The following is a 14,766-nucleotide window of genomic DNA, read 5'->3' on the forward strand; positions in this document are numbered from 1 at the left end:
CTGGAAAGTGCCAAGCTTAGATGCTTTCCCAGCATGATGTGACACAGCAAGCGAACATGTGACAAGAACATAATTTAAAGTCAGAGATCAGAATCGCTACCATTGCTGCTCGGCGAATTCAGCTTGTTTAACCAGCGGCGGCACATAACAAGACCTTATAAATGAGAGAAGGGGATCAGACAGGGACAGAGGTGAGGAAGGGGAAGGTCGGAGGGGGTACTCTGCATCGGGCTTTTAAGCTTCACCACCTGTTAGAAGTGAGCGTGTCGACGGCATTCTGCCGACATCACTGATCACAGGCAGAGAAGTATGTGCTTGTGTTTGAATCACAAGCGAAGGCTTTGCTCGTCTCTATTCCTCTTCATCCACTTCCTTGCAAAGCCTGCTCTTCAATGCATCTCAGTTTCCTGAGCTCATCAATAAGCCATGGCTGGCAGTTTTTGTACTTTGCAATAGTTTTTCTCTTTTTGTGCATACCCCCTTAGCAGCGGGAGATGGAGAACCACCCTATGGTGCAGATATTGGTACCGTTTGTTCACGTCAAAACCTGTCCACCAGTCGGCTGAGTCAAGGACATAGCTTTCCCATTTTTCACTGGGTCCAACAGAGTATTATTTGCTTCAGACAAATGCAAGTATTTTCCCAGAGTTCCTCCAAATAATCCCTGATTCCTTCAATGAACCAGAAAATCTATTTCTCAGCCATATCTGATAATCCTGTTTAATCTAATACTTCTTGATATCCAGTTTTATCCTGCAATACTATACCCAATAAACTGTCTTGATGTCTGGAGTCTGTTAACTGATAGTACAATATTGGACAAGGGCTGAATACACAATGTGAAACCAATCTATGACAGTACAAGTGACTATCTGATGTATTGCAGCTATATATAACAGTGTATCGGAAATCCACACAGGTGTGACTGTGTGAATACAAACACATTTATATACACAGAGTATTGTTTAAGCAGAATGTTATGTTTCTTTCTCCTTCTGAGAAAGACGTGAATGCAGAGTAAATACACCTGTTAGCCACCTGAGGCTATTGGACATGGTGTGATGAGATTACATTTGGGTAATCCCTCCCCATTACTAAAACCTGCTGTATCCTCAGTCTATCTGAAAAAGGACAGCACGACAAATGAACCAGTAGCTTTGTTAGGGTTTAATGTGCAGCAGTAATAAATAAATGCCACTTCATTTTTACATGTTATTAAAATCTGGGGGTTAAGAAAGGTGTGAAAAAACTTTGGGCTGCTCTCAGCATTATGGCCAACTCTTCATGCCTGCAGCGGCTGGTGGGCGTCTGCAGGATCATTCTGGAACCCCAGGTGATGTTTACTCAGGCTGAGCCGGCAGCTGCTCACACAGACTGCATCAAATTACTCATTTGACAAGGCAAGAACGCCGTCTCTGAAATGCATCTGTCACAGTAGCAAAAATCTCACCCATTCTTTCTTGTCTTTTGCCACCTGTCTCTCTCTCTCACTCCATGTCTCCCTTTCCAGCAACCGCCTGGCTGCCCAGCACTACCACCATGAGTGAGAGTCGAAGGGAAGCCCTGGCGGCGGCTCCTGCCTCCACCACCACCTCTCTGGTTGGTGCCAACACCACCGACCTGGCCAGTCCGGGCGCTGGCGAGAAGGACGAGGCCTTCTCCAAGCTCAAGGACAAGTTCATGAATGAACTCAACAAAATCCCACGTGAGTCTGACTGTTTTTCCCCCACCTCGCTGTGGCTGGCTGACTTGGCATTGGTAGTGTGTGAGCTTATGTTTAACATCAGTCAAAGGAATTATGATTGGATATCACCATGGCCTTTCTCCAAGAATTTTACTTAATAAAGACTACCAATTTGTTGTTTGATATTTAGTTCTTTTTGAATAAAATTAAGGCAAAATAATGCCAAAGCAAGCATTTGAGTCATTCCTGCAGGTTTTAGCATATCAATTAGAGAAAACTATGTTAAATGATTTAAAAACGAAAGATATATTTTTTTCCATCTCTCGTATTATCAGAAATTATATCTTGTCACTTCATTCATTGCACATCCTGCATTTTTGTCACACTTTGATCAGATGCTTCACCAGGTTTTAAGCTTATGGTTTTTTTTTGCAATCCAAAACATGATCTCTAAAATCTCTGACTCGTTTGCATCAAGGATAAGGTATTGCCTTGATAACCACAAGACTTTTTTTCTTTAATTCACCACCTAAATATAGATGTGCCCATAGCCTCATGTGCAAGTAATTCAAAATCAGGAAATGGCTCCTGTGGAAAAGAAGCCCCATTGCTTTGGCAATGATGTGAATGACAAGTGATATTCTCCTCTCAGAGATTCATGGTGCAAGGAGTCTGAAGAGAGATTTCTTCTTCCACCTGGGAGTGCTTATCTGAAACAAAGAGCATATTTGCCAGGGAAAATAAACCCATATTTTTTTTCTTGGTTCATAGCCACCACCAGTCAGCTGTTTTCCGAGCTCCATGAGGACATATAAGTTGGAAACTGATTAACTGAAAATGGTGGCGATTTTCCTGCACTGAAATATAAGCTTTGATGTTGTGGTTGAACAAAAATAGCAATGTGAACTATATGGAAACTGCAGTGAAGGGGGCCTGAAATATATGAATCCTGTGATTTAAACCTAAATCCCTCTGCCTCAGGTTCATAGCTTTTCATTCCACTTAGGCACAAAGGTTCTCCATCATATGTCAGTGTTGGCCTGAAGACTCTTACCATGACTGTTCATTCTCAGTAGAATCAAACTATTCCTCCAAAAGCCCACCGCCTCTTTTCAAATGTTTTTATCTGGCAAAGGCAGAGCCAATTCATTATGCTCCCTAATTAGCACATTGTGATCTCTGGACAAGCACTAAGTAAGGGGTTGTTTAGCATGCCAAAGACAGAAGAGCTCTCCAGAGGAGCTTAAATTACTATTATTTGCCTCATTCCGTAAATCAGCAGGAGCACGTTTGTACCCCAGCACTACCAAACTGATGATGAATACCCAAGAAATAGTTAAGGCAATGTGTGGGAAAAGGTGCCACTGTTTTCTGCAAAGTCAATCTATTGCTCTTGCCAAGGGTTTTCAGTGGATTTAGAAACTAGCTTCAGCCTTCAGCCCTAAGCTTTAGAATTGAATTCACAGAGCTGTTGCATGGGCCCAGCTTGTGGCTGATTTTCTTGTGACGCTCAAGATCTGTCGGATACATCTTTGAGCTACAGCCATACTACCTCAGCCCCATCTGTTGGCTGTTGGCTTGAATTTGTTGTCACACAATAGAGTTTATTTCTGTCTCTCCAAATCTTACTGGCAGTTACTTTTTGATCTTGGCTCTATGTGTATTCCATATGCATATCTTAACTCTATTTAGTATTGACTCCACTGCAGTTGATTCTCAAAGATGTAATCCTTTATTTTGATTTGAATTTCTAAAAAGCCCTATTCAGATCATGCTAGCGATCACGCTAGGCTGATGATGAAGGCATGCACAGATGCAGCAGCACATAGCTCTTCAATTCGGTGCCTTTACTGTGTGTCTTACTTTTTGTTTATAAAGTTTTGTCAAGCAAATTATATCTACAGCCACCAAGACTTGCTTGATATTGGATTACAATACAAAACAGCCATCTCAAGCGACTTTCACCAGACTCATAACATACCGGAGGATATAACGAGACCACTGGGGTCTCCATGGATTGTTATCATGTCTGTCAGGCGGCGTAGACAGCAGAGGGAGAGAAGGCAGAAGTGAGGATGCTGGTCAGGCTTACTAGCCAGGCTAAGGAAACAATCAAACAAACCTCCGCTACCGAGCATCTTTCTTGTCAACGCCAGATCCATTGCCAAAATGGACAAGTTGAAGCTACACATGGCTGCAACAGCTTCGTTTGCAGCAGCTGTGTGATGATAATAATGGAAACCTGATATCACCCAAATACTGCATATCCCAGATGCAGCAGTACAGCTAGCGGGCCACACGATTCATTGCCACAACAGAAACAAAGACTCAGATAAGAGTGAAGGTGGAGGACTTTGCATGTATGTGCATAGTGGCTGGTGTACTATAAGTAGAATTATTGACTGCCATTTTTCCCCCGACCTAGAAAGTATGTCAGTTATAAGTAGACCCCTCTATCTGCCACGAGATCTAACATTAGTAATTGTCATGGCTGTCTACATCCCACCAGATGCTAACATTAGGACAGTTCTTGCCCATCTACTCAATACTACAATCAAACAGCAGCATGCTTATCCCAACGGAGTTTACATCATAGCCGGGGACTTAAATCAAGCCAGCTTGAACACAGTGCTTCCTAGTTTAGTCCCAATATGTGACGTGATCTACTAGGGGAAAAACACACTCGACCATGCCTATCCAACATTAATTATGCATATAGATCCACACCTCTCCCACACCTAGGCCAGTCAGATCACCTCTTGTTGCTCCTTATTCCAGCATACAGTCCCTTTAGGAGGAAAACAAAGCCAAATATGAAGACTTTAAAAACTTAGCCAGAGGGAACACTCTCAGTTACAAGACTGATTTAGACAAACAGAATGGAATATATTCAAACACCAGGACCTAAGAAAAATACACATAAAATGTACTGTTCTCCATCAAAGACTGCGCTGACAGTGTCACTTTTGACAAACGGATCTGGGTCTTTCCCAACTAGAAACCCTGGATGACAAGCGAATTTCTGACACTTCTCAGAGACCTCAACACTGCCTTCAGGTCAGGTAATAGGGCCCTGTAAAGCACTACTAGAGCCAACCTAAGGAGAGGCATCAAAGTCGCCAAGGAGGCATAGAAGAGAAAAATCGAGGACCATCTCACAGACAATGACCCATGGCAGGTGTGGCAGGTAATACAGCACATCACAAACTACAAGGGCAGTAACCCTGTAACTGTCATTGCTAATGCCTCACTGGCAGAGGAACGAAATAGTTTCTTTGCCCGCTTTGAGGTAAAAAGGCCTAACAGAGATTCACTATATCCACCTTTCTCCTGCACCCACACACTCACTTTACAGGCACATGAAGTGAGATGTGTGCTAAAGTCAGTGAACCTGAGGAAGGCCACTAGTCCTGGCAGAGTTTCCAGGAAGGTACTTGAAGCATGTGCTGATCAGCTCTCAGGGTTCTTCACTAAGATCTTTAATCTCTCACTAACATAAGTGCCAACCTGCCTAAAGGCAGCCGTCATCATCCCTGTCCCCAAAAAGCCAGCCATCGACAATCTAAACGACTTTAGACCGATCACACTCACTTCAGTAGTCATGAAGTGTTTTGAGAAACTGGTCTCACAGTACATCAAAGTCAACCTCCCTCCATCCTTTGACCACCATCAGTTTGCTTACAGAGAAAATAGGTCTACTTAAGATGCATCACCCAGTGTTGTAGTCGAGTCACTAACCTCGAGTCCAAGTCGAGTCTCGAGTCCTCAGTGTTCGAGTCCAAATCCCCAAAGAGAGTCCAACTCAAGTCTCCATTACCTGAGTCCGAGTCTGAGTCATCAAGGTTGAGTCTGAGTCGAGTTCCAAGAGGTTTCCAGTGCTTCACTCTGGCACCGTAAAAAAGTTGACCTACAAATAAAAAAGGTCTACATTAAACAAAAATGATGCAGCTGTCACCATTTCAAAGGGAGTGTATTTACTTTGTGACAAAACAGCCAAACAGATGCACTCGCAAGCATGTACACACACCAGTGTTGTAGTCAAGTCACTAAACCTTGAGGTCGAGTCTCGAGTCCCCAGTGTTCGAGTCCCCAGTGTTCGAGTCGGAGTCATCAGTGCTCAAGTCCAAGTCGAGCCATGAGTCCTGAAAATCAGGACTCGAGTCAGACTCGAGTCCGAGTCCTGGACTCGAGTACTACAACACTGGCATCACCACAGTTCTTCACACCATGCTGAGTAACTTAGAACACCGGGGGAACTATGTAAGGATGCTCTTCGTAGACCGGGCCATAAGTACACTGAACTCCAATAAGCACCGAATAACCCCTCATGTGCAATGTGTTGACTGTCTTTCTAGGGAAAGCCATTCATTCATAGCAGTGCAGATACATTTATACCAGTGCAATAACTGTATTCGTACTAGTGCAATAATTACATTTATTCTAGTGCAAAATCACACAAATTCTTATTTATCTTATTCATTATTTTAGAACCTCTGTTGTTAGCTGTGATTGTTTGGATGTTGCGGTTGTTTTTTGTTCTTTGGTTTTGTTTCCATGTCTTTAATGCACTGATCAGGAGCAGCACTCTTGATTTTGTTGTATTATATACAATGATAATACAGGCTTTCTACTTCTTCACTTTACCAAGCAAGTAATCACACTGAACCACATTTGGCTTGTGTTTAAACAGTCATTGCCTCCAAGGAAACCAATGTATTAAATTTCCCGGCGAGTTCCCTAAACACCTAAGGCTTTCCTTGCTAATAATAATTAACTTCTGGACAAAGAGACTGTTTAATCCGGAACTGTGGGCACCACCAGCCGTTACTACAAAATAACAAACACCCATAATTGACATTTCAGGAAAAATAATAACGCCACTCCATTTTGTCGGCACTTTTATGCATTTTAACTCAGCTGCCATGTTTCTCAAAAATTGTGCTAGGCGATGCTGGTATTATAATAGTATCAGCAGCTCAGGTTTGGTCTCTACATTGAATGTTTGATTCTAAAAAATAGTTTTAACTGTGACTCTGCCTAACTTGTTTCACCTAGGGACTGCTGAGAGTTGGAACAATAGATTCACGGGTAACAAGCTTCATTTATTGTTCTAAAAGCTCTTTTCTGGTGTTTAATTACAAGGTCTATATTTATTTTATAAATATTTCCCCAAACCTCAACACAGTATGACATACATGGGAACAGTACAATGCAAACATTTCTTATTCAACAGATCCCTTGATTTGAAAAGAATAGCAATAGATTTAGATATTTTGTTTGATATAGTCTATATGTGGCTTCCAACAGAGTTTATGATGTATAATCACTCCCAAGATCTTTTTTAAATTAACCTTTCAATTTCAACTCCATCTTCAGTTTCATTTTACAATTAACCCTGAAACCACCAAACATAAATTGTTTTATTTTCATTTAGTGATAATTTATTAATCTTATTCTTCTTCTTTTGGCTTGTTCCCTGTTTCCCAGGGGTTGCCACAGCAGGTTTGATAGTTTCTATCGGTACCCTGTGAGGGCACAGCGCCGATGGCGGTCTTGTCAGTCTACATAATGATTTGGCAAAATTTTACATCGGATGCCCTTCCTGACACAACCACTAACCCTATGTATGTCAAACCTTTTTTATTTTTTTACATTCTCACTTTCCTTTCTACTGTTTTTCAATAATTAATTCATGCCCACCCCTAAATAAAATAAATGTGTATCATCAGCAAACAAAATACATGTCAACATATTAGAAGCTGTACAAATATCATTTAAACAAAGTATAAATAACCTAGGTCCCAATACCAAACCTTGTGGAACACCACAAGTTACTCTTCTAAATTTGATTCAGTGTTTTTAATTTTCCCATATTGAGATCTTATTTAAAAGAGTTCGTTAAAAGAAAGACTCAATGGTAGGGAAAGTGCTCAACAAATAAGTAGCAAAATAATCCAGTGAGTCAAGTAAATTCTTTATGAGACAGTACAAGCCTGTTTCATGCCATCAGCTGTCAATCTTTTAATAACTTCAACTTAGCTTTCAGTTACTTTCAGTATTTAAATAACTTCTTAACCAGCATTGTGTGACACCTCTTATACCATAGCATTCCAATTTCTGCAAAAGTAAGTAATGATCGATTGTGCCAAATGCTTTACGTAAATCCTTAAAAACAAGTGTGTTGTCTCTTTTCTACTGCTGTGGCTATATTTTCTACAAAATCCATCACTAATAAACATGTCAACCACTCCTACATCCATATTGATGGTCATTCCATAACTCATATTTCTCAATAAAGTCATTAAGTCTGTTTACAAATAATTCTTCAAGTATTATAGAAAATTGAGGTATCAAAGACACGGTCTATAATTTGATACAATATGTTTATCACCATTTTTATAGATGGGAACCACCTTAGTCATTTCCATTTTATTAGGAAAAATACCAGGCCATCACAGGGTAGTAAATGGCTTGATGACACAGTCAATTACTTCTTTTATTGGTGACATATAAATAGTATTACCATCAGTGGATTTTTTTATTCTTAAACTTTCTTTCTCTCTCTCGTTTTTCTTTTTTCTTTTATTAATTTTATTTCTGATTTTTCTCCGAAGTTAGTGGCCAATTGCTCCCTATTCTGGTTCAAACACCCACTCTCGTACTGCATGCGCTCGCCAACTGCATCTCTCCGGCCGGCAGTGTCGAAGGAGACGCCTTGCCACTTTCGTGACAAGGCGAATCCAGGCCGAACCACTGCTTTTTCTGACACACACAGAGACGCATTCTGTGACGAACACAAGCCAACTCCGCCCCCCTCCCGAAGACAGCGTTGCCAATTATTGGTGCTTCATCGAGTCCGGCCATAGTCGGATCTGATGAGACCGAGGCGCGAATCCCGGTCCCCAGTGGGCAACTGCATCAACACAAAGCCGATGCTTAGACTGCTACACCACCGCGGACCCCCATTCTTAAACTTTCTAACCACTTCTAACACATCACTCTCACAGACTCCACCAAGGAACATTGAATTGCTGTTGTCAAATACAAAATCTTCATCTGTGGGAAGGTTAATTTCCTTTGCCAAATTTGAGCCTTTCCTTAGCTGAATTATCATTTTTTACTAAATGCGTTGGAAAATCCTTTTTAGTGTGACTTTTAATCATGTCTTTAAGCACACTGCAGGTATCCTTAATATTATTTTTGATTTTGCAACAGCTGATTATAGTAGTCTTTTTGTTGTGATCTCATGATAAATGTTAATCTGTTTTTGTATTTTTTGTACTTTTTTTCCTTTGTTCGATGCTTGGTAAATTCCCTGCAGAGCCTATTTTTCTTTTTACAAGCTTTTTCCGACCCCATTGTAAATTATGCTTTTCCCCTCTTTTTAGGATTTTGTCTGTACTCTTTCAACGGACAATGTCGGTCATAAAGTGTCAGGAATATATCTAAAAATGCATTATTTGAATCAGTAGTATCCTCCACTGCTCCACAAAGTCAGAAAATGCTCCCTGCTGTGGTTGTTATTGTTTGCAGTGACATCCCACAGTGGGAAAGGACATAGACAGAGTGTTGTACTCATCGGCGTAACAAGATGTAATGTCAAAGTTAATTGACCAATAGGGTTCCGTCGTATTGAATTAACACTGGCTTCTGGTGGGGGGTACTACCCAGATACCGCATTAAACACACACACAAATCAATTAAATGCTCCCTCTTTTGGCATTCTCTCAAGTTAATTAAAACTTTCCAAGAAAAAAGAGGGATGTATTCAATTATAGCATGTTAGTAACAGAATGCAATAAACTAAAACATATGCTAGCAGTTTGTGAGATGCCTTCACTCTGATGGAGCAGTTTTTGCTGATAACCACTTCTGCAGTAGCAAAAGCTCTACAGAGAGGTTTTGCGACTACAAAATGTACAGTAAATATATTATTATATGGGTGTTTTTTGTGTGCATGATATATGGTCACTAACCACAGCGCCACTGTGCCGCAGTGGTTGGCGCAGTTGCATCACAGCAAGAAGGTCCTGGGTTCAAGCCCCAGGGTAGTCCAACCTTGGGGGTCGTCCCAGGTCGTCCTCTGTGTGGAGTCTGCATGTTCTCCCCGTGTCTGCGTGGGTTTCCTCCGGGTGCTCTGGTTTCCTCCCACAGCCTAAAGACACGAAGGTCGGGTGAATCAGCCGTACTAAATTGTCCCTAGGTGTGATCGTGTGTGTGTGTGTGTGTGTGTGTGTGTGTGTGTGTGTGTGTGTGTGTGTGTGTATGTGTGTGTGTTGACCCTGTGATGGCCTGGGGACCTGTCCAGGGTGTCTCCCCGTCTGCCGCCCAATGACTGCTGGGATAGGCTCCAGCATCCCCGTGACCCTGAGAGCAGGATAAGCAGTTTGGATGATGGATGGATGGATTGATATACGGTCATTGTGAGAACGTATTGTCACTTAGAATTTCTCCATATGAAAGGAATAAATTTCGTATTTAGCTTTTTCCCTTATGACATATACTTTATAGATAATCTTAAATTCTGTGGGTCAGTGACATATGGCTGGGAAGACTGAAACAACTGCCTGTATTTCAAAGCAGTCTCAGTAAAAAAGGTGACCTTTGCTTTATCTTGGAAATGTAAATCTTTGACCTTCCATCACACAAAAATTACATCTGCAAAGTTCTGGTGTGAAAGTCAAAAGGCGGCGATGTGGGACATCGAGTATCACTGACAGAGAGCCAGAGGCAGGTGGGGTTGTGTTTTGTTAAAAGATCCTACTGGATAAATCGTCAAATGTCACATTAAATAGACCGCTATATAACCTTTTTTTATCAAATATTTGTAGTCGGAAGGAAACAGAGTTTGGTGCAAAGTCCACTGCATAGCCAGCATCAAACAAACGGCTATCAGGAGTATTTGCACTTTTGAGTGGTGCAGTGAAGACGGGGCCACAGGGTCGAGACGTGTCCTTTAATATCGTGGGGGAGAAGCTGGCATCTTTTCCTGTCAGTCGTTGACTCAGCCCTAAAAGCATAGACGGGTGTGCCGTCGTGTCATAATGTTTTATATAGCACAGCTTAAACGTGAATAAAATAACCCGGGATATCACCATCCGCCTCACATCTGTTGTGGAGTCCATCGTCCATGTAATGTCCTACGTGCTGCAGAAGGGATAAGTGCACTGCACGTGCTACTACCTCGCTCTCTCTTTGTCACTCTACCTCTTAATTTCCTCTCCTCCTTTTCTCCCGAGAAAAGACAATGTAGTTAATTAGGGGATGCTTTTATTGCTTTCTGGGACTGAGGTTCATTTAATTAAGGAACACAGACGTGTCTGTCAGTGGTAGGCATGTGCTTGATGAACAAGATAAGGCCCGGCTTGACGTGTTCTTTTCCACAGCAACCAGCGGAGTGGTGTTCGGTTACATAAATGCAGGGTTAATAAATTGCCACTAACTACATTGCACCAACACAAGCGTTTGAGCAGGTTATGATTACACACGTACAGATGTAAGGCGATATACGGTGCAGAGGCACAGCGCCTACAAAAGGTTAAGTAAGGTATTTTGTCTTGACCTTGGCAGTCTTATTGCATTAGATGCATAATTCTTTCATCAGAAATTCCCTTTGAATAAAGGCCACCGGTCTGTAGCTCTCTTTAGAGGGGTGACTGCTTATCACCGCAGCTTTCAGGCTTGAAATACGAACCTGCCACATCTCCAACACTTCCATTAAAAGATAGTCTCCATACCTTGTGTGTGTGTGTGTGTGTGTGTGTGTGTGTGTGTGTGTGTGTGTGTGTGTGTGTGTGTGTGTGAGAGCAAGTGAGCGTGGAAGAGATGGCTGGTCCATTGGTCGGCAACCTTTACTATCAAAAGAACCAATTTTCGCCACAAAAAAGAAATCTGTCTGGAGCTGCATAATATATTTGAGCCTTGTAATGAAAGTAACACAGCCTATTAAGTCTAAATTAGCCAACCCAGATGACTAATAAGTCCAAATGACCTTTCATTAATATGTTTTACCACATGTGTCTACTCTGCAGTGGGCTACTTATGATTATTTGGTACTTTAACTTTTCATTTCCGTTACAATAATGCCATGTTTTGTTGCATTTTTGAAATTAAAGAAGTAAAATAAAGAAAACTGTTTAAATTTTTGCTGTTTTTAATCTATTAGCAACGCAACACAAAACTGAGTAGAAGTCCAGTTCAGTACGAGGTAATCCTCTTCTTTTTCTCTCGGGCCTGAGCATGGCGGCATGGTGGCCCAGTGGTTAGCGCTGTCGCCTCACAGCAAGAAGGTCCTGGGTTTGAACCCCGGGATTATCCAACCTTGGGTGGGTCATCCCAGGTCGTCCTCTGTGTGGAGTTTGCATGTTCTCCCCGTGTCTGCGGTGGGTTTTCTCCGGGTGCTCCGGTTTCCCCCACCATCAAAAGACATGCATGTTAGGGTTAATACTCCTGTCTAGGTAGGTAGGTAGCTAGGTAGCTTCCCTGTGGGGATCATTAAAGTATATCAAAATCAAAAAATAAAACACAACAGCTAAGAGTCATTCAATTCATGACAAAATCACAATTAGCTAAAACAAATACTTTGTTGCAAAACGATAGCCGATTACAGGATAGCGTTCTCACTCGTTTCATGCGATTCCTGTTCCTGAACGTCCCTGTAGCTCTTCTGCATATCAGGGCTGTACTGCAGCCTCTCATCTGTGAGGTGAGAGCCATATTTAGACTATGTAGTTCACGGTTGAGGTGGGGAGACTAGCCACCACTATTGAGGCTCGGCAAAGTTTAGAGGGAAAGGCGCCGGCCGTAAACATACGCTATGATGCAAATTTTAGTTGACGAACTGTTAAAACTTTTTTTTTTCAGTGTGGAGAATATAAGAATCACTTTAGCCCTACAGCAATGATAAATGAACATTAAAATGTTGAAAAATATCTGATATTCATTTCCATATAAAAAAAATTCTTCCCCCAGTTGTACCTGGCCAATTACCCCACTTTTTCGAGCCGCCCTGGTCACTGTTCCACCCTCTCTGCTGATCCGGGGAGGGCTGCACACTACCACGTTTCCTTCGATACATGTGGAGTCGCCAGCCATTTCTTTTCACCTGACATTGAGGAGTTTCACCAGGGGGACGTAGTGCGTGGGAGGATCATGCTATTCCCCCAGTTCCCCCTCCCCCATGAACAGGCCCCCCGACCGACCAGAGGAGGCGCTAGTGCAGTGACCGGGACACATACCCATAGCCGGCTTCCCTCCCGCAGGCACGGCCAGTTGTGCCTGACCAAGCCGGAGGTAACACGGGGTTTCGAACCCAAGATCCCTGTGTTGGTAGCCAGTGGAGTAGACCGTGAAGCTACCCGGATGCCCTCCATATAGATTTTCTTAAAGCCACAGGGAGCCACTAGAGAGGGGCAAAAGAGCAGCAGGTTGCCAACCCCCAGGCTAGTCAAATGCTGAGATGTACCTACAGTTTCCCCAAAGTTACTAGTCTCAGACCAGAGCGCTTCATGTCATGTGGCCAGGGTCAAAGCTCTCTTTCTGGATGTACATGGAGAACTAAGCCTGAGACTTTGCAAACACAGCAGGAGATGGGGTTTTTTTCCCTACAAAATGAGTCATACTGGCAAAGCGCTCATCATCCGCCCCACACCTGTCATACTGGCACAGAGCATAAGCACGAGTTTGCGAGAATGGACAATTGGTGGCTTGCAGTCATAGCTTTTGTGTTCGAACTAAATATTTGCAGTCCTCCAACTGTCATCTTGTGGTTAATTATTGCCATTATGAATATTTGCAAAAACAGGGTTTGCAAATTCAGAGTAAGAACTGGATAATTTAGTCAATAGCAGGAACTAGTGTTTTGTGGTTCAAGTGAAAAACCACAGTTTGTAATCCACCAAGTGAAGTCCTGAGGCTGGCTTTGGATTTTTAAGGCACAAACTATTGGTCTGGGATGTCATGTTGTAAATGATGTACATCCAGAGTGTCGCCTCCATTAACACACCACCCTTGGGAGAGGCCAAAGCCGTAGATCTCAAAGTTATTTTAGAGCATCGCTCACTTTTTTCTTTTCCCTCAGAGAGTGCTTATTGATTTTGTCAACTGAGCATTGATTTTTTTTCCCTCTGCCCCTCCAACCCCCCATCCCTGAACCTCAGTGAGACGACCACAGCCGAATGCTGGTGAACAGATGGCCAAGAGAGATCAGCTGCAGTATACTTTTATGTTTTGATGGGTTTGTTTTTTTTTTTTGGTTCTTCAGATAAAGTCTTCATTGAAAGACTTGGAGGGGGACTTAGTGTTTCACAGCGGTAAATATTGACTTAAGTTAGAACATGGCCCAAAATTGGCCAATTGGCCACTTCCACTGCCAGGTGTTTGATATCTTGAGAACGGGAGAGATGATTATGGCTCCTGAGGAGAGAGAGGTCCTCATTATTTGCAGCCCATCTGGATGCTCTTTTATGTCTCTGATACTTTTAACAACCCATTTCTTGCTCTATTTTTTGTGTTTTTGTGTGTGCACTTTGCACTTTACACACCACACACGTGTGTATGTCTGAGCGTGTGTTTAGTAGATACACACTACACTGCTACAGTACACACTCACGCCGTGTGTGTAGTATCCTTCTGTGCACGTGCACCAGGAAGTGGTAACTGACTGTATTGTTTAGAAAGGTGCCTAAGTGTTTGGCCTGTAACTGTGCCACGAAGCGGACTGGCTTCAATTTTTCAGGCAAAAGAATTGCCTGCAGGTCACCCCATAGTCCCGTTAGAGTCATGAAGGACGCAAAAACTATAAGGGCATCTGGGTAGCGTAGCAGTCTATTCCATTGCCTACCAACACAGGGATCGCCAGTTTGAATCCCCATGTTGCCTCCAGCTTGGTCTGGCGTCCCTGCAGACACAATTGGCTGTGTCTGCGGATGGGAAGCCGGGTGTGGGCATGTGTCTTGGTTACTGCATTAGCGCCTCCTGTTGTCAGTCAGGGCGCCTGTTCAGGGGGGTGGGGGAACTGGGGGGGAATAGCGGGATCCTCCCATGCACTATGTTCCCCTGGCAAAATGCCTCACTGTCAGGTG

General features: G+C 42.7%; 1 protein-coding gene across 1 annotated transcript in view; it reads left to right on the forward strand.

Annotated features, from left to right (window-relative positions):
- Positions 1–1,539: 1,539 nt before the first annotated feature.
- syt1a (synaptotagmin Ia) overlaps positions 1,540–14,766 on the forward strand; it is a 48,645-nt gene continuing 35,418 nt past the window's right edge. The window contains exon 1 of the mRNA XM_056277218.1: positions 1,540–1,705. Coding sequence (XP_056133193.1) covers positions 1,540–1,705 — 166 coding nt within the window. The remainder of the gene's footprint in view (positions 1,706–14,766) is intronic.

The sequence above is a fragment of the Lampris incognitus genome, chromosome 3 (assembly GCF_029633865.1).
Source record: "Lampris incognitus isolate fLamInc1 chromosome 3, fLamInc1.hap2, whole genome shotgun sequence".
Classification (NCBI taxonomy): domain Eukaryota; kingdom Metazoa; phylum Chordata; class Actinopteri; order Lampriformes; family Lampridae; genus Lampris; species Lampris incognitus.